This window comes from Podarcis pityusensis (genome assembly GCF_964106645.2).
Source record: "Podarcis pityusensis genome assembly, chromosome: 5".
Classification (NCBI taxonomy): Eukaryota; Metazoa; Chordata; class Lepidosauria; order Squamata; family Lacertidae; genus Podarcis; species Podarcis pityusensis.
This window is the reverse complement of record NC_138032.1, coordinates 21,930,035-21,953,444: the sequence shown is the minus strand read 5'-3', so window position 1 is coordinate 21,953,444 and position 23,410 is coordinate 21,930,035. Positions and strand designations below refer to the sequence as shown.

The following is a 23,410-nucleotide window of genomic DNA, read 5'->3' as shown; positions in this document are numbered from 1 at the left end:
CCCCTCACACAGCTACAGTTCCCATCACTCTTAAACAGTCCCCAGGATTCTTTGGGGGGGAAGTCATGTGATTTAAATGAATGGTGAGTATGCAGCCCAAGGTTTGCATCATCTTCACCTTTATGATTATCAGAGATGGGTATCTAACAGATCCCAGAGAAATGTGAAAAAGCTTCTATTGGAAAAGAAAGGGAAGCTATGATAAATCTTATAAATCCTAGGTAGGTTTTAATGACAAACTTTTTTGGCTTCTGTTTTTCCTTTCAACCCTTCCCTCCCACCCCAAGAAAACCCCCCAAAACTTTACATAGTTGAGTAAAGCAACACAATTGTTGCAATTGCATCAATTTAAACCATGGTTAACATGAGCTAGATTCCATTGAAATCTGGGTTTGGAAAACCCACCAACCCTGATTCCAAACACTGGTGACATGGGTAATCTTGATGTTAACCATGGCTACCTGTGATGCAATTGTAATATCATGCCATGGTCAAAGGAAAACACAGAAGAGAAGGTGGGAAATCAGACAGAAAGGAAGAAAGTCTGTGACACACCATGATCAGAGGATCAGGAATGTCACATCTGCACTGGGCCTCTGTGCTTGGATCACCCGAGTTTCAAGGAATGTTTGAATGGGATGCAGCCACTCCCCCTTTTCCTGATCATCCAGTGTTTGGTTTCTGTCACTAGATGCTGCTGCAGTACTGTTTATCTAGTCACAAATACAAGCACAATATTTTGGAACTTGGTGTTACCCTTAGAAATACCCTAGTATTTAATTAACTATGTATGACTGGGCAGGATTAAAACACTACACCAGTGTGGTGTAGTGGTTAAGAGCGGTAGACTCGTAATCTGGGGAACTGGGTTCGCTTCCTCGCTCCTCCACAGGCAGCTGCTGGGTGACCTTGGGCTAGTCACACTTCTCTGAAGTCTCTCAGCCCCACTCACCTCACAGAGTGTTTGTTGTGAGGGAGGAAGGGAAAGAAGAATGTTAGCTGCTTTGAGACTCCTTCGGGTAGTGATAAAGTGGGATAGCAAATCCAAACTCTCTAGTTCAATGAGATCAGATTCCACAGTCAGGCAACCAATGTGGGAAGACTGAACCTATATAATACTTAAGAGGATATGCACTCAAAGGGTAAGGAAGATGTTTTATCAACTGTTGGTTTCAAAACAGGCAGATATCCAATACTGATATATAGACATGTGAAACAAATCAACATGATTCTCGGTTCATGTAAAACAAAGATGGACAACCAGTAGCCTTCCAGATGTTGCTGAACTACCACTCGCATGAGTCTCAACCAGTATGGTCAATTATCAGGGATGATGGGAGTTGTAGTTCAGCAACAACAACTCCAGAAGTTAGCCACCCCAATGTAAAAAGTCACTCTTTAGAGCTACAACTCAGCAATGGCAGACAGATCTGAAGTGCAGATTGAAACAAAGATAGCAAACAGAACACATGATTCAAAAGACAAGTGAGAGTCTCAGCACAAGAGAAGCAGGCCAGTGCTTTGGAAGCACAAATGGTAGTATGACTGAGGCCATTTTTTCACCCCCCCCCCCCAAAAAAAAACAAATCGAATCCTGAAACCCAAACTTCACATCCTAATGCATATTTCAAGACATGCCACTGGCATGTCAGCTTTCTTTCCCTTCTGCCAATGAAGCAAGGCTTTCAAGTTTGCTACCTTTACTCCCCCCCCCCAAAAAAATCTGAAATTTGTACTTGAAAATTCAAAACCTTTGTTTCAACATTTGGAATTCAAAATGTGTGTCCCTATCATCCCTTTCACTAGTGTAAAGCAGCACTGCCTCGGTGTGCTTACTATTAGCATGATCACTCTCTAATAAATACAGGTGTATTTAATTTATTTGATGAGAATGGTATCAATTAAAAAGCTGTGTGATTAGGTTCAAAGGAGGGAACATCGTGGAGATAATAAACCACTCTAAAATTCCTTAGAAGCAGCCAAATGTTAGAGACAAAAGAGGGAAGAAACGTATTGAGTGCAGCATTTTGTGGTAATCAATAGCCATACCAAATTCTATTGTACAAGCATTTCAAATACAGCACATCAGGACCTCTTGTATTTTATGTCATGCAAACAACTATTTTTGTGTATGATTTCTTTAAAAAATGAGGGAAAAGACCAAGTACATAAAGTTTTACAACATCTATTTACATCAACTGTGATGGCAATGGACACATTAATTCATGACAAGGCTCAAACAGTAGCGAAAAGAATACATTTCTGAGTCATTTAAATGCTAATGGCTACGTTGCTTACGGATCATCTTTCATTCTGTGAGAAAGCTTGTAAACAATGGAGATGTACATTTATACAATTTACAGTCTCAGGAGAAAATAGATCTCTGGCTTATCGTCTTCGCTTGGCTTGGTCTCTAAAAGAGAATCATCTGTATAAAACCGGTCATGGTACCCATAGCGCAATGATGTGCATGCACCCTCCGGAACCCCTCGGTCCACCAGATTGTCCGTATTGAAGTTATCCAGATAGCTTGCTATATAAGAGCCAGTGGAATGTCTGTTGATAATGTGAGGAGGTACAAGAGGCTTATTTCTAAGGACTACCTCTGCTACATTACTGCTAGCGTTAGAAAGTTTCTGCTTATTGGCTTCCTGTCGCTCCCTGGCGCGACTAGCAATGTTTCTCACTCTGCTCTGACTCCTGGATGACAGTTTTCTCACCAACATTTTAGGGCAATCGTCATCCTGCTTGTTACAAAATGACTGGCAGCTGTCCTCCTGATCAAAGGACACTAGCTTTCGTAACTGTTCTGTCAGGGAATCTGTAGCCTGTGGTTTCTTAGCCTTCAGAGCAGTCACCATCTTGTCTCTCATGCCAGATGTAATGAAACCTCTGCTGATATACTTGTACTTGCTTTCAAAATTGCACGAGATGTCTTCTGATGTTAAGTCTCCAAGGCTCTTGGATTTACAAGGACTTGGTTGTTTTTGAGCCGAGGGAGAAGGCAGAGAATTCTTAAGAGCAGGAGAGTTCTCCATGTTACCTGTTGGAGAGATGTTCAACAATTCATTTTGGGTGTCTGAAATGTGCAAATAATTATTGTACAAAAGATCAACACACTGGTGTTCTGGGTAAGGAAGATATTGGTTCTTCTTGCTCCTGAACTTGAACTCTTCAAGTAGGTTAGTGTTGGAGAGATGCTCGCTGGTTAGGTTTCTGCAGACTGAACTGTCATAGCACAGAGTGTCCTGATTATGTTTAAGTTTCAGAGGAGAAGCAACTTGGCTCATATCTTCTCTCTTATATTCATAGGCAGTTATCAAGAGGTCCTGCAGCTCTCCATCAACTTCCATTAGGCTGCTGCCTGTAGAATTTACACAAGTGAAAGGGACAACTATTGTATGTTCCAAATCTGAGCTGTCTGAGATGCAAGAGTTGCTATTGCTAAGAGAGTTCCAGTTGGCTCCACACTTCCTTTTAGCGTTTGCACTTAGCCCAGGTGAAATGCAAGAAAACACTGGACAGGTATCTTCTGCAACATATTTTGTGTCCTTGCAAGGTGGTTTGCCAATTGATGCTTGGTGAGAGGCTGGAGAAAGAGAGGCCTCATGGATAATTGTGTACAGCGAACACTCTGTTGTCTGAGGGGTTGATATCATAGTAATTTTTGGTGCTGATCCGATTGGCATTACACTGGGAGACTTTTGGTCAAAAGATGTATTCTGATGACTTGGAGACATATGTGGTACATGTGCAGGCTTCCTATTGTCAATCTTTTTGCTAATTCCAGGAGGACTTGGAACAACAGTCAAATTAGTTTGGTCATTTGTGACATCAAACTGTCCTATCAATGCTGAGACAGAACTGCCCACATCACTCTCATCTGCTAAAGAGACCTCACTGATCAGATGAGAAATGTCACTATCTTGTATGGCTGCTATGGAATGAAAGTCACGGACATCACTACAAGTAGGTGAAGATACATCAGGTAGTGGGGAATTGGTTATAGTACTATTTACTACTGCATGAGATCTAATGCTGGTTACTTCTTGATGTCCTGGAGAAAGAGAATTCCCAGCTACTGGTTCTCTCTCTTTGCAAAACAGAGCATCATTCAACATCTTTTGACCCATGCAACATATACCTTCATTCTTGTCCTTTTCAGGTTCCTCCTTTGGGTGAACAGACTCGCTGGAAAGATTGCTTTTCCAATACTCTGTGGAAAAATAGGTTTCAGCTATCCCAATGGCAAAGTCTAGGCTTTCCGGCTTTTCATACACAGGTGAGCTCACATAAATGCCAGCTTCGATGGCCTCTCTTTTAAACGGAGACGCAAACTTTGCAAAAGAGAAATCTTTCTCAGGAGAAGAGGTGACTGCTTCTTTCAGGTGTGGTTGGTCCTCTTTGGTAGCTTTTTTACTTTTTGCTATATCAATTTAAAAACAAAACACAAAAACAGTGGTTAGGAAGATGCTCACCCACCTGTTTATGGCTACATTTTGTCTTGGAATAGGTAAATGGAGAATGTAAAAATCGATCACAATTGTGAAAGGACTTAATTATGGGATTGTGCAAGTTTAGTACAAATTATTCATGTGATATGAGGAAATGAGAAAATATATAGCACTTCATTGAAGCTTTTCTTTAATGTTTCATTACATCACTGCGGGCGTGATGTAATATTTGTTGCAAAGAATGTCAATGAGGTACCATAACCATTACCTTAAGCTGGGTTCCTATTCAGATTTGTACTATACAGAAGCATGGCAAACAAAGACAGAACAAAACAGCTCTGTTAAAACACCATCTGCAAACAAGAGGCATGCTTATCAAAATTCTTGAATTACACGTCCAAATCCTGGACTCCCATGCATAGTGGCCTCAGACAAGCATCTGGCTTTCATGAAAAGAAAGTGACTTTTCCTTTTCAGTTTCACTGGTACATTTTGTTTCTCGCTATTTCTGCATATCTATAATTCTAGGAACTGAAGAGTGATGTCAGATTAAAACGCTTTCAAGACTGCCATGAAACAGGCATATTGTCTCAATGACACAGTAGGGTCACAGATATTGGAACCTATTACCTCTAGAGTTAGTAAAGCTATATAGGGACCTTTTCCAATTTCCTGTGTATGGATTTTTATTTTTTAAAAGCACCTGACTGTTGGATAAGCAAAAAGAAGAGGGTTTGAACAAAAGTTTGACCATGCCAAGGTTTACAAGGGTCAAGGCCTCCCTTTATTTATTTATATTTAGAAAAACTTTAGCTGCTTAATTAAAAAAAAAATCTGCAAGCAATAAACATTAATATAAAATAATTATCAACAGTAAATGGATAAAATCAGCAAAATGTAAAACAAATAATAAATTATATAGGCTTGTTTAAATAAAATAAAAGGTTTTAGCAGGTGTCTAAAACAATATAGAGAAGTCACTGATGCTGCCACACTGAAATTTCAACACCTAGCAGATGCAGAATGGGCATCATGTGGCACTTAGAAACATAGAATCTTAGGGCTGGAAGGGACCATGGGTCATCCAGTCTAACCCCCTGCAATGCAGGAATCTCAGCTAAAGCATCCTTGACAGATGGCCGTCCAACCTATGCTTAAAAACCGCCAAGGAAGCGCAAACTCCACAGATGAAAGTGGCTGGGGCAAGGCAATTTGTCGAGTAAACTGGTCTCTAGCTATTAAGGACTTTATGTACTAATAGCAAAATCTTGAGCCCGTTCCATTAACCAATGGGCAGCCTGTGCACACCTTTGAACAGAGGTATAATATGCTGGAGGTATCTCACTTCTGTCAACAATTATGTGGCAGCTTCCAGGCCAACGGCAAACAAAGCCTCACAGAGAGTGCATTTTTGCCATCTCGTCTTGAAGGTATGAATACTTTTGACTATTGTGGTCAAGCTATCTTGCTCCAGGAATAGTCACCACAGTGGCATACCCACTAAAGGTAAAGGTAAAGGACCCCTGACAGTTAAGTCCAGTCGCAGACGACTCTGGGGTTGCGGCGCTCATCTCGCTTTTAGGCCAAGGGAGCCGGCGTTTGTCCGCAGACAGTTTTTCCAGGTCATGTGGCCAGCATGACTAAGCCACTTCTGGCACAACGGAACACCAAAACCAGAGCAGCGCACAGAAACGCCGTTTACCTTCCTGCAAGAGTGGTACCTATTTATCTACTTGCACTTTTTTGGTGTGCTTTTGAACTGCTAGGTTGGCAGAAGCTGGGACCAAGCAACGGGAGCTCACCCCGTCATGGGGATTTGAACCACCGACCTTCTGATCGGCAAGCCCAAGAGGCTCAGTGGTTTAGACCACAGCGCCACCCACGTCTCATAAAAACTAAAAACCACTAAAGCTGATAGAAATGCTGGTGTATTTCCAAGATATTCCTTACTCTTGCGTTTGTTGTAACTCTAAATGAGTAAGAAATAAGCAGAATCTAATCATTTATGGCTACTGCGGTTATCAGAGGTTAGATATACCAGGAAAGAAAAATAAATAAAGCCCATTTGCTGTCCCACAGCTTGATACTGAATTTATTCTCGTATGGATAATTTAAGGTTCACCTATACCTATGCCTATGATATGTTGAGGATTTTCTCTCTGACACCACGGGCAATAGGATTTAACATTTTTACATTAAATAAAAAATAGAAACAACATTCAGCAAGGTTTCCTAGAAACTAGGTAAAAGTGCAACTATTACCAAAAATAATAATAATAATCAAGAGTCGGAATCCATGAAAGCTTGAATACATGTATATATTTTGAAGAAGCATTTATGAGGCCTCTATAGAAGGAACTTACCAGAAGTATTTTCGGTTTTGGTGGTGTCAGCAACAGGAGGTGCCTCTGGATCTGGTGATGGCAAGCCCACCAGATGGTATTTGTCAACTGGCATGGAGATGGGACGTGCCTGCAAGCTTCTACTCGTACGCCTCAGGATCTCTTCCTTCTCTTTCAAATTGGTTGCCTCAGACACACTCTCCTTAAGCTCCGTCACTTCCTGAAACCCCATTTTGCTCTTCTTCCTGCCCTTTGCTGGCGCGCTGGCAGTGCGTCGAAGAATACGTTCCCCAATCGACCTTTTCCGGATATAATTAGCGCTGTTTTCCACAGAATTATGCTTGGGGTTCTTGTGAAAGAGCCCTCGGAGTCCTATCAGTTGCTTGTTCTAAAAAAGAAGAATAGAGAACGGAAAGGAGGGAAATACTACCGTTTTTTTGAAAATGTGGCCTATTCCACACAAAAACACATTTCTAAACAGCTGCTTGTGTACATTATCTGGGCGATGAATGGAGAAGAATCCCAAGCAAGCAAACAAACAAAGTGATCAAGCCAAGCAAGTCCACACCTGGTCAGCTGAGGAGAAAGCAGGCACTGCTCGCCATGAGTTCATGCATGTATGAGGAGATTTCTCTCTGTCAGGAAGGCAGCCTGCCATGATAGCAGAGGAGTTTTATGAGAGGCCTCCTAATCACACATGACAAGCTTGCGAGAAATGTCCTGGGGTGAGAAGCTGCCCTGGGCCCAGGAGCATTTTATGACATGGGCCACTTCGAAGCAGCAGCAGCAGGCCAAGGTTTCAAACGCTTGATGGGAAATGAAGTGACACAGCAGTTAACGGATCATGCGGTTAGGGGTGTCTCCTTTTAAAAAAGGACGATCAGCGCCCAGCAAGTGCAGAAGTGGCATGCTAAATAAAAGCTACCTTTGTGGCTCCTAGAAAGTGCATTATAGTATAACTGGGGTTGAGGATTAAGGGACTCCACTGAAAGGCAAAGAAAGGCACAGAATGATGGGCTAAATTTCCATTAATTTGGTCACATTGAAAACAACATGATACATCGTGTTTGTCACAGAATTATGGGTAGCCAACATGGCTCTCTCGGATGCTGTTGGATTCCATCAGACCTGGACATCTGGCTATAACCCGTGATCTACACGTTTTAACTCCTCAGAACTAGAGACTGGTAAAGATATTTGGCTTCTAAACACCCATTTATACATCACCTATTTAAAATAAGCCCTGAGACAATGTGCCAAAGTTCTATGTCCATGCAGCAACAATAAAGGAATCTCCACCAAGCAAGGATGTGCCAGGGAAAACAGAGTTACTCAAAGCCACAAGATTTGGGTAACAAGGAATAAAAAGCAGCAGCCTCAAGCTCTAGGTAGACAGGGGAGAAACATAAAAGGGAAGGAAGGGTGTGCCAATCAACAGCAGCCATAAATTCACTGTACCAAACAAACACTGTTTTATTTGACAATAAACCACGTCGACCAAGCAAGGTGGATAAATGGGTCTAAACTCAAAATTCCATTGTCTAAAATCTGGTTTAATGAGAATAGAGCAGAACTATCTTGCAGTCCTGAAGGGCATCAAGTAATAGCTGGCAATTTTTATGGTTCCAATAGTAAACCTATAACAGGTACAGTAGGCCAGGCCCTCCAGATGTTGTTTGACACCAGCTCCCATCCACCCAAGCCAGCTTGGGTGACAATCAGAGGTTGTGGGAGTTGTAGGCATCTATAATCATCAACAACATCTGGAGGGAAGTCTGCAGGAACTGCATGCCACAGTAAATCAAGTAATCTCTAGCTCTCCTTACCCACTGAGAGTGAAAGACAAATTGATGATTTCATATTATGAAGCTGGGAAGGACAGAGATCACTTGTGCCTGACTCATAGCAGGTATTTAGTTGTAACAATAAACCATGGTTGTTGTTATAGGGATGAGCCTAGGTGAGCCTTGGGTTAACTCATTTGCCCACCTCTTCCTATGATTTAACCACAGTTTAGAATTACATCAAACCCTAAACTGTGCTTAACTTAGGATTCACTGAAATAAGTCAGAACCATAAAACCAAGGTTCAAAGGGGACTTGTTTCAGTAAAACATAATTAAGATTAACCACAATTTGTCAAGGTTTTGATAAAATGAAAGGGGGGGGGGACTGTGGGAAAACAGAAGCAAACGCTTCCAGTCTCCTCCTTGTGGTTTCACTCAAGAAGGCGGAGGTTGTTTATTGTTACATCTAAATGCAGCTATTGGAAGAAAATCTATATAGGTGCTTGAGTAAAGGTACTTGTCTGGAGCTATTGGGGAAAGAGGATTTTGTACTCTAATGTTGTAGCTGGATGACATGGTTTCCAGGCTTCTGTTACAGGCGTGCCTCCTCCTGTGAGGCAGACTAAGACTCTTAGTTTGACCTACCAGTGCTCACTAAATTGCATCCAGTTATTAATGGTGTGACCTTCATTAAAATATATGAGCTGAGCATAAAATATGCATTCAGCCTTCTGTCAAAAGAAACACTGGAACGTTTAAGCAAGAAGATAATAGACACTGGTGGGTTTTATTGGACTGATGCCTAGTACTGGGAGGAAAAAATCAAGTCCCCAAATCCCAACTTACTGATATAGTAATTGGTATGAAAAATATTGATAGAAAAAATCCCTTTTCTCATTTTAAAAATCCTTTCCGTTAATTCACCACTTTGCATTTCTCTGATTGTGTCACGATCTTATAAGGATTCTTGAAGTGCTAGTAGCAAGCTGCCTTATATTCAATCATGCCACTGGTCCACCTAGCTCAGTATTGCATGCACTGACTGCCAGCAACTCTGCAGGCTTTGCCAGCCTAATCTAATTTGCCAGGGTTGAATCTGGGACTTTCTGCATGAAAAGCATTGGTTCTCCAGCTGAGCTACAGCCCCTCAGCTATAAAAAATATTCATCCACATGAAAAAAACGGAAAAAACACCCAAGGCAGAAATTATGAAAAAGCTTGATTCATGAAGATGACTTTTTGCCATTTTAAAACTTGGAGCAAGTTTGTAAATCTCCCATCTTCTGAAACAAAATGGAATAGCAGCAGCTTTTAATTAAGATGCATCCAAACTCAACCTCAAAAGAAAATCAATTACCTTTAAAAACTAAACCAAAACCCCAATTAAAACTGCTGCAATATATAACTATATTCAGTATTTAGATGAGAAACAAATGCCATAGAACACTCTTCTCTCAGAAAAAAAGTGAATTCCTGCTGAGGGTCACTTCCCAGTCTTGCAAACCATTGAACTGGCTCCCCCAGTGATCGCAAACAGAGATAAGGAAAATTAATTAATTTATTAGGGAAGCTGGAACATTACAGTTGGGGCAAGGCATGGGCCGACTTCAGACCGATGACACACAGCAGTATCTAGGGGATAGGACTAACTAGCAAATTAGCAAAGCCCATGGATCCCCACAGCTGAAGAGGAGCTACAGACACTGACTTTTAAATAATAATGTATACTTTGGAAGCACGGTAGTGAACTAAGCAACTCATTCATGGATGGTCAAAACAGGATATTGGACCAGATGGACTTTGAGCCTGATCCAGAAATACTGTTCTTATGTTTTTATGTTTGGGGTGGGGGTGGGAAGATATGGCAAACATTAGAGACAGGATCACATACATTAAAAATGGGTAACTTGTTTTCTAATAATAAAAAAACCCTAACGTTCCGTTTACTGCTTGTTTTGCAATTTTACGCCATATTCTTTTAATATGCTACTCTTTCTTCTACCACCTGCGTGGAATAATGTTGGAAGTTGCCCTGAGGGCTCCATTAGAGAAGAGGCATGGTATATTTCAGGGATGTCCAACAGGTCAATCGTGATCTACTGGTTGATCGGGGGGGTCCGTAGTTGATCGCAGTTGATCACTCAATCCAATGGGTAGATCACTGCCAGTTTTTTTTATAGTGGGAGTAGACTGCAGCGTCTTGAAAGTTGAACATGGCCTGGTATATTTTATTTCCCAGATTCATCACCGTTCATTATATGTTATGTTTCTCAACACGAATTTTTTAATATTTAAATTATTATTTATTAAATTAGTATACTGCCCTTCATCTGAAGATCACAGGGTGGTTCACGAAATAAAAATACGAAACAGGAATGCAAAATACATAATGAAACAAAAACAAACCGATAACTACCACTCCCATAAGCATATTTAAAGGGTTATAGAATGCTAATCAGATAAAGGCCTGGTTATAGAGAACCATTTTCACCTGGTGCCTAAACCTATGTAATGAAGGTGCCAGGCCAGCTTCCCTGGGAAGAGCATTCCACAAATAGGGAGCCCGTTCTCATGTTGCCACCCTCTGGACCTCTCATGGAGGAGACACATGAAGAAGGGCCTCAGATGGTGATTGCAGGGTCTGGGTTGGTTCATATGGAGAAAGGTGGCCCTTGGGGTCCTGAGAATAAAGCCAACAAATCCGGAAGACCACACTGTAGGCTGCAAAACGGCAACAACTCCCCCTTACCTTTCCATAAATTTCATTGATTGTTACATGAACAAATATAGAAGCTTCAGTCAGTCCCTCCAAATAAACATGACGGTAGCCTGGTGGAAGTGGAAACCAGCAATTAGTATTTGATATGTCAAATGCTACCACACCAAGCTATGCATGTTAATATATGGCATACAGGCCTGCTTTAGGTGGCTGAGGATAAGACAAGACAATGATGAGGCTTGGGCTTACTCTACCTTCCCTTTTGTACATGAGACATTAGGCAGAAAATGTGAAGTCTGTGCTTTTCAAGGTTGTAAAGGCACAAGCAATAATGGCTATGTCCACATCCCAGAGAAAAAGATTGCACTCCAGTCTAGGCACAACTAGTCTAGGCGCAAATGTCTGCAGCATAGCCTGAATGTCCAGGGACAGAAGGACTAGGGAAATGGCCGTCAAAGACATCAGTTGCAAGAATCCCCACTCAGTCCTGGTCACAAAGTCTGCCACACATAATGACTTGCCTCGGCTTCCTACTCTGATGTAGACTGCTGTTTTTCCTTGTTTGCCAATGCATATCCTTCTTTCCAACAAAACCCCACATCTCAAGCTTCATGAGCAGAAAAGAAACCTAGTTAGAGGCCCCCCCTTCCAATCCCACAAACTTACAGCACCAGCATAGGCTGAGACATGTTGTAATTTCACCCATAGTGCCAGCCTATCAAAGATACGTAAGCAGAGGCACTAACCAGGCATAAGGCTGCTGAAGGCGACAGTCCTTTGTCCAACAAAGTCTCGGCCGATTGGATCATGATCCCAAACAAGAAACCGAACCAATGCTATCTCGGGCATGTGGATGTTGAAAGTGAGAGTTTCTTCCCACACAGGATTAAACCCTGTAAGGAGCAGAGAATACAAGTAGTCAAGTGCAGGAAGAGAAACAAGTCATCTAAGTACTCGCCCTGTTAACAAACCACCGAATGAGTCTACGCCGAAAGCCCAAGGGGTGTCTTACTTTGTGTTGGGTTATTCCAGCCCCTAGTCTAGTACCTGAAAATTACGGCGTCCCCAAAGAATACAGAAATTGGCAATTCCTGTTATCCTGCCTTCCATTCAAAAATAGAGGTAATTTCACCCACCAGTTTAAAGCCTCATGGACACTTGTAATAAAGTTTGCGCATTACAGTATATCAGTACATCATCTACTTTTTTTAAGTTTATAAGCCTGTTCCTTGACACTGGTGCATGGCCAAATTGAGGCAAGAAAAACAGATGCAATGTGAGGCACTAAAGGTCAATTCACAAATTATACTACTTGCGAATTGCGTTCTCTTTTACACTATGCAATTTTTTGAAATATGCTGTTACTCCATAATTGCTGTCAGTACCCACCAAGTATTATCATGTAGCATCAGACACTGCTCCGGGGCTGTGCCTGAACAGGAGACCTCGTCACATGTCAAACATTTCCCACTCAACATGAGAAGGTTGTTGATATGAGTGGGTTTGACAATGCGCACTCATACATTAGGAGTGGCGCTTGTGTGCACAACCCATGGGCATTTTGGAGCATTTCTGAGCTTGGGCAAAAGCCTGTGGTCTCAGGTCAATTCTAGCAACAGGAGCCAAGATGAAAGTTCAACTAGTCCATTCCCACAATGCTCAAAAACACTCCAGTAAGTACCCAACTAACATAAAGAGGTTAAGTGCACAGTGTCAGTCTGCATGGAATGAGAAGTTGCATCCCCTTTCCCCCACAAATACAAATACAAAGGGGACAGGATTGGAACCACAGTGGGACAGGGAGCAGACCAAATCTTGGGGCCAAATAATGCCTAAGGCTGGCCCAGCCACAGGATGCCCAGTATTGACTATATGGAACTTGCCGAGCTGACTGGGAGACTCTGAGAGAGAAGAGACGGTGGAAGAAGATTGGAAGAAGTTTAAAGAATATTTGAAAAAATATGTTAATATTTAAATCTTATAATAGCTTTGGAAGTGGATATAGGCTGTAGGGTTAGAAGTAGAAGATAGCATATTTTAAAATAGTATTTGTAAGTGATAAAATGTGAAGATTTTTATGGTAAAAGTAAGCGTGATTTTAAAAATGGTTAGAAATTATTATATGTAAACTGCTAAAGATGAGGTAAAATGAAAATCAGATAGGGGGGACTTGGGGAAGCTCACCTAACAATGTTTAGAAAAAATAAGGATAGGACAAGAATTTGTATTGTTTGTTTTTCTGTTTGTGTTGTTTAGTTGTGTTATAAAATAAATATTTGGGGGGGGGGAGGATGCCCAGTATTGATGCTATAGATGACTTCAACTCAAACAAACAAGAAATCCACTGACATGCTTCTTTCTCTCCTTTTTTTTAATATGTTCCCTGATAAAATGAATGAAATGCAATGACCAAGAAAAGGAGAAGTGACCTCTTTAAGTTGCTATTCCAACAGAAAAGAGAAAGTTGAAAGTTCAGGGGTGAAAATAAGGCCATCTACCAAAAGGTAGTTCCAAAGCTTGATAGAGCAGGAGGACAAGCAATTATTTCTTACCCTGACACTAGCAGTGATGAGGAAATCAATAGCCATTCAATGAATAACATGACATTTTTGTTAGCTCTTCTGAATGGCTGTTTCTGAGTATTGTGTTAGCTAACACAAATTTTCAGTGCTGTCGCTTCCTGTCCATTGTGACAGAAATTAAGTAATTGCTTGGCCCTGCCCTCTTCCATAACTCTTGATAAGAAGGATTTTTTTTTAACCCATTCTCTAACCTTCTCATTATCTACAGAATTTGAGCCTACTCTTTATAACAACTGTGGCTTGTCATTCATACTGTGATCATATCTGCTAAAACGAACATCAGATTCTGTCCGCATAACTTGTGCTTAGCGATAACTTAACCTTTGGGCAGTCCCTTCTGGAGGGCTCTGATGAATCTTCACGAAGCAACACATTCAATTGCTTAATATTAATTAGTGGTAGCATGGGATATATATAAGACTCCAGCTCATTCTGGAAAACTGCGCTTGATATTCTGATTTCAAAAGCGCTCATTGTTGCTGGCAGAAAGAACAAGCCAAATTTCACAATAAAGAAGTGCAAACCATAAATTTGCAGGTGGAGGCTTAGCCAAAATAGGGGGCAAAGAAGAACTGATACCAGAGGCAGAAGAATATAGGCAAAATGGCAAGTGTCTTGAATAATGGAAAAGTACTGAGATGATATAAAAATAAGGCTAATCACATATGCCCAGTAGTAATGGGGAACTGAAATTGGCAGGAGAGGAGAAATTGAATAACTGAAGGAACATTATTAAGGCCACACTCATAACATACATTTAAAACAATATGATATCACTTTAAACAGTCATAGCTTTACCCAAAGAATTCTGGGAGCTGTGGTTTGTTAAGGTTGCTGAGAGCTCTTAGGAAACCCCCATTCTCCTCACAAAGCTACATTTTTTCCAGAGCAGTTTTACAATCAATCCCTCCTGACAACACTTACGGCTTGCATATAACAAACATACATATAGCTTGCAGCCTCTTACCATTGTCATCCACCACCCTGGTCTGGTCTTTGCAGCAGTCGACCGGTAACCCAATAATTTCCACCTCAACAAATGGATCAATTATCTGCTTGAGACATTTTTGGAAACAGAAAATACATCTTTATCAACGACTTGGATGATGGACTCAAGGGCATCCTGATCAAATTTGCAGATGACACCAAACTGGGAGGGGTGGCTAACACCCCAGAGGACAGGATCACACTGCAAAACGACCTTGACAGATTAGAGAACTGGGCCAAAACAAACAAGATGAATTTTAACAGGGAGAAATGTAAAGTATTGCACTTGGGCAAAAAAAATGAGAGGCACAAATACAAGATGGGGGACACCTGGCTTGAGAGCAGTACATGTGAAAAGGATCTAGGAGTCTTGGTTGACCACAAACTTGACATGAGCCAACAGTGTGACGCTGCAGCTAAAAAAGCCAATGCAATTCTGGGCTGCATCAATAGGAGTATAGCATCTAGATCAAGGGAAGTAATAGTGCCACTGTATTCTGCTCTGGTCAGACCTCACCTGGAGTACTGTGTCCAGTTCTGGGCACCACAGTTCAAGAAGGACACTGACAAACTGGAACGTGTCCAGAGGAGGGCAACCAAAATGGTCAAAGGCCTGGAAACGATGCCTTATGACGAACGGCTAAGAGAGCTGGGCATGTTTAGCCTGGAGAAGAGGAGGTTAAGGGGTGATATGATAGCCATGTTCAAATATATAAAAGGATGTCACATAGAGGAGGGAGAAAGGTTGTTTTCTGCTGCTCCAGAGAAGCGGACACGGAGCAATGGATCCAAACTACAAGAAAGAAGATTCCACCTAAACATTAGGAAGAACTTCCTGACAGTAAGAGCTGTTCGACAGTGGAATTTGCTGCCAAGGAGTGTGGTGGAGTCCCCTTCTTTGGAGGTCTTTAAGCAGAGGCTTGACAACCATATGTCAGGAGTGCTCTGATGGTGTTTCCTGCTTGGCAGGGGGTTGGACTCGATGGCCCTTGTGGTCTCTTCCAACTCTATGATTCTATGATTCTATGATTCTATGATATTTCAAATAATTATTTCATCTTTCCAAAGCATGCCCGCAAGACAGCAATTTTATAGACCTACCAGCATAATATATTAGGTTACAATTTTCCATTATATTAGATCACAACCAAGTAATTAAAAGCAAAAGTTGAGGTTTGAATTTATTCAGAAGCCAAAATGTGGATTCATCTGTTGCAGTCTTGATAATTCTTTTATAGCAAGGGCTGAGAGAGATCATTAGGATTCTGGAGACAAGCATAGGATGTTTTCAGGCAATTTTGGGCTCAAGTCTAACACTCCCTTCACAATGACAATATTGTGGCCCACAGCTCTGTGCTTGAGCACATTCTTAACATCACTAGCATTTGGGGTCTTCCTGATGTTGCTGGAACTACAACTCACACCATCCTTGACTGGCTGAGGTAGATGGGAGTTGGATCCAGACAGCATCTGAAAGGTCACAGGTTCCTTAAATAACCTGTCAAAGTATCCAAGGATAGACTTCCCTTCCTGAGATCTTGCAGAGCCATAATCCAAGCTCTTATTTTTACTATTGGAAATTTGTTTCACTTGTCTGTTCTAAATATCAGCATGTTGCTTAAAATGTTTATTTATGTTGGTTTGTTTTTCAAATTTCTACCTTGCCCTTCCTCCCAAAGGAGTCCAGGAGAGAAAGCAAGAAAGCAATGCAATTAAACCTAAAATAAAAACATGTTTGGAACATCTAAAAACATCAAAAAACACCTGAACACATCTCTGAAGACATAGGCTCACAGCTGAACAAGGTTTGCAGGAACAGTTTCTCTCAGCCACCAAATGCCTGGATGAGCGGAAATGTTTTTAAACTCTTCCTGAATGTTAATGAGGGAGACAGATGCACTCCAACAGGGAGGGCAGTCCACCAATTTTCTAACATGTACTTCACATTAAAGAGTTAAGTAGCTGCTTCATCGCACCACGCTGTCAAGAGGACAAATTTTATTAACGAACCTTTCCGTCCCTCCAGGGTGCAATCCAATGTGTCATGAAAGGTGAACAGAAAATGCAGTAATGAGGCCAAGTGTTGAGTAAACAGAAAAGACGACTATGTGAGCAGGGTGCCTTCTCTAGCTGCATTGACTCTATACAGAAGAGATATGCCTGTCCTCATAAGCCCCCACCTTTGTATTTTGAACATTATGAAACCATAAAGATACAAATTATTGGGGCTTGGAAACTCCCAAGCTAGAAACTATCAGGGAATATGTCCCTAAATCATTAAACAGAAATGCATGGTGAATTTCACAATTCAGCCTTCAGCGCAATGATAAATTAATAAGATGTTTATCCCACACTAAGATAGCAGCTGCGGGTGAATAAAATTCAGGTGTGTGCCGCACATGTCCTTAAGAAGTACTGTAGGCAATGTGCACATCCATACTCAGAGCCTGGAAAACCACAAAAGCTATCATCAACATTGTTTACCTCTCCTCTGTCTCCTAACACTGAGTCTGGAGGTTTCGGTAGCTGCTGCCCACTGATGATTTTGAGGAGAAGTTGCTTCTTAGGGAAAGCAGGCAGTGGATCTGTAGAATAGGGATTGAACGTCCCTAGAGGGTGCAAAGAGTACAAAAGCGTACAGTCCTTCAGATAAGGAGTTATGCGTGTCTTACGCACTTCTAAATAAAAGCAAGCAGTCAACAAGTAACATACAAATTCAACTATGCAATGATCCCCATACCCAGAATTATTTTCTTCTTTTACTTTGGGGGATGTGTTTACCTGCCAATCTGGATGACTGCAGGTACTTCACATACACAATTCATTGGCTGTGGCCAGGGCAGGATTTAGGTCTGATGAGGCCCTAAGCTACTGAAGGTAATGGGACCCTTTATATGTCCATCTGTCCTTTGTCAACAACAAATGGTCACTGTTTTTTGTGTTGAATATAAGCTACAGTGATACCTCGGGTTACATACACTTCAGGTTACAGACGCTGCTAACCCAGAAATATTACCTGGGGTTAAGAACTTTGCTTCAGGATGAGAACAGAAATCGTGGTCCAGCAACGGAAGGCCCCATTAGCTAAAGTGGTGCTTCAGGTTAAGAACAGTTCCAGGTTAAGAACGGACCTCCAGAATGAATTAAGTTCTTAACCTGAGGTAGCGCTGTATATGGTAATTTATGGACCTAATAGGTATCTAAAGCCATTTGCACCTAACAAATAGGAGCCTACACAACACAAAACACTCTTGCTGTATGTAGGTTTTATTTTATTTGTTTTTTATCTTATATTTTGGAAATGTACATCCAGTTGTTGTTTTTTCCTTTAAATTTTTTGGGGGCCCCCAAGAGACTGGGGCCCTAAGCAATAGCTTGTTTAGCTTATACGTAAACCTGGCACTGGCCGTGGGATAAAAGATCAGACCTGTGTTAATCAGTTAATGCAATGGTTTCGCCACCATTCTATTATTTAGTTCATTTATCCTCCTCTGGTTATTGGATTCTGTAAGTTTTATTGCTTATTTTAGGCACTTCTACCCCACCCTTCAACAAGTCAGCTCTTTTATTTCTATCAGCTTTGCCTGGAAATTTATCACTGTCAAAGGACTGTCGTTATTGCCATTAATGAACATATTGCAGCCTGATTGTTGACAATAGAGATGGTGAGCCTGCGGCTCTCAAGATGTTGGACTACATTTCCCAGCCAGTATGTTCAATAATCAAGTATAAAGGGAGTTGTAGTTCAACAATGTCTGATAGGCATGGCTTCCTCAATTTATAAAGCTCTAATAACACTAGAATATGGCAATCTATTGTACACAGAACGCCATGGGAAGTGGACCTAGAAATACCAAATGAAAACTTGATGGCTTTGTGGTCTGAGAGACTGTTGAAATCTGCTTCTGCAAAAATAAGGGAAGCCTCATTAAAACGTCTGCGTCAGTGGCATTATACACCGGTGAGGTTATCCTGAATATCTAAGGAAGTCAATCCTAATTGTTGCAGGGGATGCACAGTCAAAAGGTACATATTTCCATATGTGGTGGTGTTGTGACATCATCAAACGCTTCTGGAATGCTGTCTTCAAATAAATAAGCTTGATTGAAATGTCCGCTGTACTAGCACTACTTGGGCTTAGGATCCCGTCTGCTCATGATTATCATAAACATGACCTCTTATCCTTTCTACTAACTCCTGCTCATTTGGAGATAGCCAGATGTTGGAAAACCGGTAATGGGCTGAATGAACATTGATTCTTGGTGTAACAGAGTATGGTCAATAGCATTGGCTGAGAAATTAACATGCCAGGTGAGAGCGGCAAAGGGCAAACACAATCCATATTCCTTTTATAACATATGTCAAATGTTTATTGAATACATAAACAGATCAGACTGTGGCAGGAATCCACCCAGCATTCATGGGAAAATGTGGTGTGATCTCTTGGAGCAATCAAACAAAACTTTAACACATGACAAGTTACTTGTTGTTTACTGTTGTAACAATTGTTTTCTCAAAATTTATCTTCTGTACCATGAAATAAATAAAAACAGTGTGTGTAGATGATAGATGATAGATTAGATAGATAGATAGATAGATAGATAGATAGATAGATAGATAGATATTAAAATATATATATCTGGTAGGCCACAGGCCTCCCATCCTTATAATGCATGTATAATAGCATTACAGGATTAAAATGCATTGAATGGTACTACCTTTGCACATCTGCTGGGGTTTCAGGACATATCCACAGTTGCCATTCATCCTGAACTTGGCTTGGTTCAACTGCATCACACGCCCATCAGACTGATAGTTTAATGCCACTGTGAAATTAGCAATAGCTTGTGTTACTCATAAACTTCACATGCATCTAACAAAACCTTGTGTGGTTTCTGCTCATAAAGATAAACCCAGAGTTAAGTTAGTGCTGCTTCATCCCTACTGAAATCAAAGGGATCTAACGACTAACTTGGCTCGTTAATTTCAATGAAAACAAGATTCAACTTACAATTTTAACCATTTCTACTCAGAGGTTAAGTCCTATTGAATTCAACGGGGCTTACTCTCAGGTAAATGGGGTTAAGACTGAAGCCTAAGTTAGCCTGGATCCTGCCCATAAAATAGTTTTGTACCCTTTCCCCCTCCCCATAATGCAATTGCATTTGATTTTAAGCAGATAAATGGGATTTAATGAACAAAGTATATATTTCTCTTGAAGGCTGCATTCCCTCTGGGGCAATCTGTTAGGAGCTACATGCTGATAGCATGTAGTGCCAAACTCAAAAGTTGGTGAGATCTGAACCAAAAGTGGACATACCCCGCCCCCCTATTTCTATCCAACACCTCTTTTCTCTCTTTCCAACAGCTCTCCTCTTCCTTCTGACATCCCTATTCTTTTCTGACACCCCCTCCTCCTTCTCTCTTGCCAGTTTTAAAAAATGCTTTACTGCAGTTTGGTAAAACATCAGTATGGTGTAATTTCCTAACAATAGGGTTTCAAGCAACAGCGAATATCATTTCGTAACTTTCTGACACTCTTATCCCTTATCTTCCTCCCCATCAAGCAGGCAGCTGGGATAGGGACATCTGAAAAAACGGGGTGAAAGTAGATCAATGGGCACCTGGGTATTGTGTGCATATATCTCGCACGTGTACACTGCAGCACTCACCTAGCTGGCAGCCCACGTTCCAATATGCCAAAGGGTTGAAGTTGCTGGAGTCAATCCGATATGCAGATGGATAGATTCTGGTGAGCTGCTTCTGGTTATAAAGCATAAACTGCTCTGCCTTCTGTTGCACCACCTGGTGTGCTCTCGACTCGCTGAAGGATAACACATTCCCCACGGATCCTACATGTTGAAAAGGAAAATAACCAAGGAAAAGAAGATATGGTCAAGTATGACACAAAAGGTGTTGTGTGCACACAAATACACACACACACACACACACACACACTAGTGTTGCGCCTGATGTTTGCCTGAGGACAATTAGGAAATAAATGTGCTTTTGAGGAGTTATGCTCAAAGCCTCCCCTCCCCTCTAAATGTGCATTTTTAAACAGCTGTTATTTCCTCTGATCTGTTGCTTCAGGGCCACTTTTTACTTGAAACACTTTCTTTTGGTGAAACAGCTCGGGGGCCTGGAGGAAATCAAAGCCTTCCAGACTCATGAGAACACCTTTGTCTACCGAGCTGCCCTGGGCCTCATTGAGAAATATTTTCCTGACAATGAAGGTGAAAACTCAATTTCAGAAACAGGAGAAGGACCGACACCTTCACCTTTCTTGACGACTTTAAATTCTGAGTGAGAGACCAGCCAAAAACACACTTTCTTGACTTGGCAAATGGCAGCATATTTGACTTGACTATTTAAAGCTCTGCAAGTGGAAAGCATTCATTCGTAACAAATAGCTATTTATTTATTTTTGTAATTAATAACTAATTAAAAAAGAAAAAAAAGAAGTCATCTCAGACAGTCAGGGTCATGCTGCAAATGTAATGGTGCCATGATATGTTATGCTTTCAGTAAGGGCAAATGAAGTCTATGGCATAGCTGGCAACTTTTCCCTTTTTTAAAGGGAAATTCCCTTATTCTGAATAGGATTCCTCGCAGGAAAAGGGGAAAGTTGACAGCTATGGTCTATGGGTATGGGAAGACAACACAGCTGCCATTTACCAAGGCAACATAATCAAATACTCCCCCTTTTGTTTCAAGGTGGCTGTTTGCTATAGCCTCACTCACCAAATATAATGGGCACTGAAATAAGTTTAGTTTCATATACGTAACCATTCAAGTTGGCATTTTCGAACCATATCTACAATTGCATTATCAAACAGAACACATGTTCAGTGTCATGACTAGTTCCTCCAAGATGTTCAAATACAAAGCTATTTATCTAAATGGAGAATATCTAATATTCAGATGATGAACATATTGGTGGGGGGGGAGAGGACCACAAGTGCTATTCTTTGCAAAGCACTGCATTCAAACAGGCTTTATTGAGTCGAATATATATTAAGCACACGTGGAGAATTCAAAAAAGGACAGGACCAAATTTCTCAAGACATTTCTGGAAGAAATCGGTCTCAATATCAAAGCTGCATGAAACCTGCACTTCTAACAAAAAAGATATGTTCATAATTTTGAATCAAGATAACAAGTTTTGCAACAGAAAAAAACCCCAGTCGATTTCATGGCCTGTTGAAATAATTATAAAATTAAACACATTTGTAATATTTGCTGAAGTGGCAGGGAAGGAGCCAGAATACTGAGTCTCAGACCTTGGTCCCTCCTCACACTTCTGAGGTTTACCAGGTGATGCAAACTCAACTTGAAGCCTAATTGTGCAATCATAAGGACTAGAAATATGGGCTATAATTTCAGCTAAAAAAGAACTAAGCATGGGTTTAACTCTCTCACTGCAATCATGTTTTTCTAGGATTGACTCACTTCCCCTTTTTTTGTAGGGGAGGGAAAGGATACCAAATTATTTATTCACTCTCAGGTTTGATGTTTCTGTTTTGCTTGTACCAAACTTTTTTTTAAAAAAGCCCTGATTAGAGAATCGAGAAATTCCCGCTGTGTAATTCAGAAAACTCCAACTATTTTCACTAGATGGGATTGTTCCATGAAAGAGCTGTCAGCATGTTTCCAGGTGGATTTTGACTACTTCTCTGAAGAAGCTCGTCAGGAATAGGCAATGATTTCACCCCAATCTGCATTTGACATGCCAACCTTGGCTGAAATGTGCTTGAATCAAGAAAGGTGTCTCTCTGCGTAACAAAAAGCACACTGAGCACAAAAACTACCCCTGGAGCTTAAAACCTCTTCTTCCCCCACAATTAATGCTTATAAAGGGACAGGTCCACTTAATTAAAGTCTATCCCCTAGCAGAAACTTGTCATTTGTCACACGCTGAAGGCTGCTTTCGGTGGAAAGAACATGTCACTTTTACATGTTGAAGGCGACACCACTTGTCACAGCTTTCGATTCTGAGGAAGGTGAGAAAAGCAATCCTGTTTTGTAATGCAGCTGTGCCACCTTCCAGTGGAGGAAGAGGGAAGCCATTGCAAGCGAGTGGGATAAGCCCATAAAACAGGAAGGGGCAGAAGAGGCAGGAGCCAAGCTGGAAAGGAAGGAGGGACTGAGAAACTCATACTACAAAAGCGGGGTGGGTTTTTGTATGAACCAGGTGTATGTTTGGGATGGCACTTGAGCATCACTTTTAAGCTCAAAAATAAGAAGTGTGCGATTGCAGTGCACAAAGCAGCTAAACCCACACCACTCCCCCACTAAGATCCCATTGTTATAACCTCAAAGTCTACAGAAGGATCACAAATCAACAAGATTTGTGCAACAGCATAGTGGCAATATCAAGTGACTCATATTCACCTCAACTTGCACAGGAGAAATTCCCATATGCTCATCTACTATATATTTGGGGAAGTAGTTTGCCTGCTTGCTTGTCTGTCTGTCTGTCTGTCCTTTATGGGTTCAGACGTATTGAGATATTGCCGCCATACTCAGCACAAGGGTTC

General features: G+C 41.2%; 1 protein-coding gene across 8 annotated transcripts in view; it reads right to left on the bottom strand.

Moving 5' to 3' along the window:
• Positions 1–281: 281 nt before the first annotated feature.
• The window catches only part of PLCH1 (phospholipase C eta 1), a 145,646-nt gene continuing 122,517 nt past the window's right edge, over positions 282–23,410 (bottom strand). For 5 of the 8 annotated variants that reach the window (XM_081007710.1, XM_081007709.1, XM_081007716.1 and 2 more), the window contains 9 exons: positions 20,543–20,722; positions 19,589–19,696; positions 17,355–17,479; positions 14,851–14,935; positions 12,048–12,194; positions 11,332–11,411; positions 7,722–7,781; positions 6,818–7,184; positions 282–4,426 (listed from right to left, as the gene is read on the bottom strand). In XM_081007710.1, coding sequence (XP_080863836.1) covers positions 2,358–4,426; positions 6,818–7,184; positions 7,722–7,781; positions 11,332–11,411; positions 12,048–12,194; positions 14,851–14,935; positions 17,355–17,479; positions 19,589–19,696; positions 20,543–20,722 — 3,221 coding nt within the window. In that variant the 3' untranslated portion in view covers positions 282–2,357. The remainder of the gene's footprint in view (positions 4,427–6,817; positions 7,185–7,721; positions 7,782–11,331; positions 11,412–12,047; positions 12,195–14,850; positions 14,936–17,354; positions 17,480–19,588; positions 19,697–20,542; positions 20,723–23,410) is intronic. The other 3 variants (XM_081007713.1, XM_081007712.1, XM_081007715.1) reach the window with 2 other exon arrangements.